This window comes from Malania oleifera, chromosome 13 (assembly GCF_029873635.1).
Source record: "Malania oleifera isolate guangnan ecotype guangnan chromosome 13, ASM2987363v1, whole genome shotgun sequence".
Classification (NCBI taxonomy): domain Eukaryota; kingdom Viridiplantae; phylum Streptophyta; class Magnoliopsida; order Santalales; family Ximeniaceae; genus Malania; species Malania oleifera.
In genome coordinates, this window is record NC_080429.1 from 62867976 (window position 1) to 62871176 (window position 3201).

The window sequence follows — 3201 nt, forward strand, 5'->3', positions numbered from 1 at the left end:
TGCATTTTTTGAAAAAATGAAGAAAAGAAAATGGAGGAGGGCGTCCAAGAGAATAAGGGGAAGAGCAGAGTGTGGAAGCTTTCACTTGGTGGGGGCTAATTCCTTAATAGCAAGACAAAGGAAGGAATAGTTAGGGGCAGTTAGTTTGAGGAGGTGCCTGGGAGTCCTAACCAGTAGGGATGCTCCATTGGAGAAATCTGGGCCGTTGGATTGGTGTGGCGTATGATTCTCAGTTGAGTACACGTGCTGCTATCTTTTCTTTCCTTTTTTCCTCCTTGCTTCCATGCATGGATTTCTCCTCCAAATATAGTGTGTAGAGAGAGAGAGAGTGTGTGTGTGTGCGTGCGCGAAAGAGTGATGAGAGGGAGAGAGAAGAAAACGCTTTCTCTTTTAATTTTTCTTCTCTGGCTTGTTCCTCGCCATCATTAGCAACAAAGGTAACAGACCCATCTCTTCAAATTCGATTTTTTTTTTTAATGATTTGTTCTTTTCGAATTTCAACTGCCCAAAAGCCAGTGAGAGAGTGAGTGGCCCTTCAGTAGGTTCACACCTTCCTTCTTTAATTGGGATTCAGATCTTGTTCTTGCTGGGGAATTCCGCTAAATCTGTAATGGGTTCTTCTCCGATCACTGGGAAAAGCAAGAAAATTATATGATCCAGTTGAGTTTTCGCATCAGATTTGAGCTTCTATCCATTTTCTGATCTGGGTTTGTCTTACCTATTCTTTGGGCTGCTCTGTTGCATTAGCATTGGGATTGTTTCACTTCCGACGACATAAAAAAGAATTGGAGCATTCTTCAAGATTCTCTCCTCGGATTTGAACTTGTTTTTGCTTCTTAATTTGATCTCTTCCTTCTTTATTGATTTGAAGTCCGACCAATGGAGGAAGATCAAGAACCGAAGCACATGTGCAAATTCTGCAACAAGAGCTTCCCCTGCGGTAGATCCTTGGGAGGTCACATGAGGTCTCATATGATCTTAAATTCAGCTGAAACGGACGAAAAGCTTAGCAGGAGGAAGCTCTTATCTGCTAACAATGGCGGCGGAAATACTAATGCAGAGGACGGCTTTGATGGTGGAACTCACGCTAATTACGGCCTGAGAGAGAACCCCAAGAAGAACTGCAGATTCGCAGATTCAAAAGATGAAACTTCACTCAGTGGCAAGCTCTGCAAGGACTGTGGGAAAGGGTTCCAATCGTGGAAAGCTCTGTTTGGTCACATGAAATGCCATTCGGAGAAAGATAGGGTCTCTAACAGCTTGGAGGAAGATTCATGGATCAGTGCTAACCAGAAGCTGGTTAAGGACAGCCAATCAGACAATGAGACTGAGGCCGCAGCACCCAATCGAAGGAGGAGATCAAGAAGGATAAAAAGGTATATGACCACTGCAACCTCCTCTTCTTTCTCTTTTGCTAATGCCTCTTCCTCTGTTTCCGAGATTGAGCAAGAGCAAGAAGAAGTCGCCATGTGTTTGATGATGCTTTCCAGAGACGTGGGTCACTGGGGTGGTTTGAATTCTGACCCCGACTCCTCGGATAACAGTTCTATGTGTTTGGGAGATCCATCTCTGCTTCCAACTGATAAGATTACCATAATTGAAGGTAAGAGTGGTGGTGAGTTTGTGAGCTTGAAGAAACAGAGAGAGGGGAGGTTGGAATGCGAAACTCTGGATTCTGAGTTTCTTCAGTTAGATGAGCAAAATTGTGCTTCTGGGTTGCCGAAAAATGGGCGGAAAAGGATCAAATCGAAGGCTGGTGTTGATGCGTTTCTCAGAAGTGACAAGATTAAGCACACCAAAGTGGACGGTGGATGCACTTTCGAGGCTTCTGAAGTTGGATTGGGGAAGAATTTGATGAAGGAAGCTGAACTAGATCAAGCTGAACTGTACGCCAGTAAGTATAATTCAAGAAAGAGGAAGTTTCAGGATTCCTACTCAACTGTATTGGGATCAGATTCCTCAAAGAAAAGAACTAGTGACAATGCCTTCGAATCTGAATTGTGCAAGAGTTCTCATCACAAGAGGAGCAAATTTGAGTGTACAACTTGCAACAAGGTTTTCCACTCTTACCAAGCTCTTGGAGGTCACAGAGCTAGCCACAGAAAGATCAAAGGCTGCTTCGCTTCGCGAATAGAAAGCAGCGAGACTAGCATCGAGACTGAAGTCTCCCCAGACGCTGTGGATGATGAGAACTCCATTGATCATGATGCGGCCATTGGCTGCGTCGAGAAGGTGGAGAGTAGTCACAGGTTGAAGAAGGCCAAGGGGCATGAGTGCCCAATTTGCTTCAAGGTTTTTTCCTCCGGCCAAGCTCTGGGAGGCCACAAGAGATCTCACTTGGTTGGGGGTTCTGAGGTCAAGAACCATCAAGCCATTGTAATTCAGGAACCCATTCCGGAAATTCGGGACCTTCTTGATCTCAATCTTCCGGCTCCTACGGATGAAGAAGAGAGCAATGGCAATGTTGGGTTCAAGCCATGGTGGGCTGGAAGCAGCCACAAGCACGAGTCGCTTGTTGGTCTGATCTCAAACTGATTCTCCAAGTCCTGGCCATGTTTCATGAATGATTCAAGAGTGTACAGATTCAAAGTATTTCATTAATTCTTTACAGATTCAAGAATTTGCCAAGGTAATAGTTCCTATACTTCCATTTGCTGCTTAAGAGCTTATAGCCCCTAAGTAGTCATTTCCTATTCAAAAAAATTTTCCCTGTCATTCCTTTTTGGTTTTGTTCTTCATTTTGGTCAGAGAATAAATCTTCACTTCTGGCCATTGATCTGTTTCACATAGGAACTCCAATACTGTAATTGAGTTTCATGTTACTTCTTGATATTCAACTTCTATAAGAACTAGATTTTTGTTCATGATGAGCTGTACTTTGCTTTGGAGTAATTATTTTTTCGTAGCAGTGAAGAGAAATGAGTGTGATGTTGAAAATTGGATTGGTAATGTGAAGCCACGAAGGAATAAAAAAAAAAGCAATTTTATATTGCACACAAAGATGGCATGTGAGCTCAAGGTGGTTGTTCAGTCACCTACCATAAAAACATGACAACCCATCTCACCCCCCCCCCCCCCCCCCCCAACCCCACCCAAAACACACACACACACTCCTTCCTGTGTGACTCACTGCAGGTGTAAATATATCTTTTCTATAGAAACTATATATGCTCAGGGAAAGTATAATGTTTCAGAGAGAGA

General features: G+C 43.5%; 1 protein-coding gene across 1 annotated transcript; it reads left to right on the forward strand.

Moving 5' to 3' along the window:
* The first annotated feature begins 284 nt into the window (after positions 1-284).
* On the forward strand, positions 285-2864 carry LOC131146893 (uncharacterized). The gene is made up of 2 exons (XM_058096728.1): positions 285-437; positions 575-2864. Exon 2 carries the CDS (start codon positions 880-882, stop codon positions 2533-2535), a length of 1656 nt encoding a protein of 551 aa, XP_057952711.1. The 5' UTR covers positions 285-437; positions 575-879; the 3' UTR covers positions 2536-2864.
* The last annotated feature ends 337 nt before the right edge of the window (positions 2865-3201 follow it).

Bases quoted from the DNA above. Each gene is read 5' to 3' on its own strand.
- LOC131146893 (XM_058096728.1), top strand. From the start codon at position 880: ATGGAGGAAGATCAAGAACCGAAGCACATGTGCAAATTCTGCAACAAG.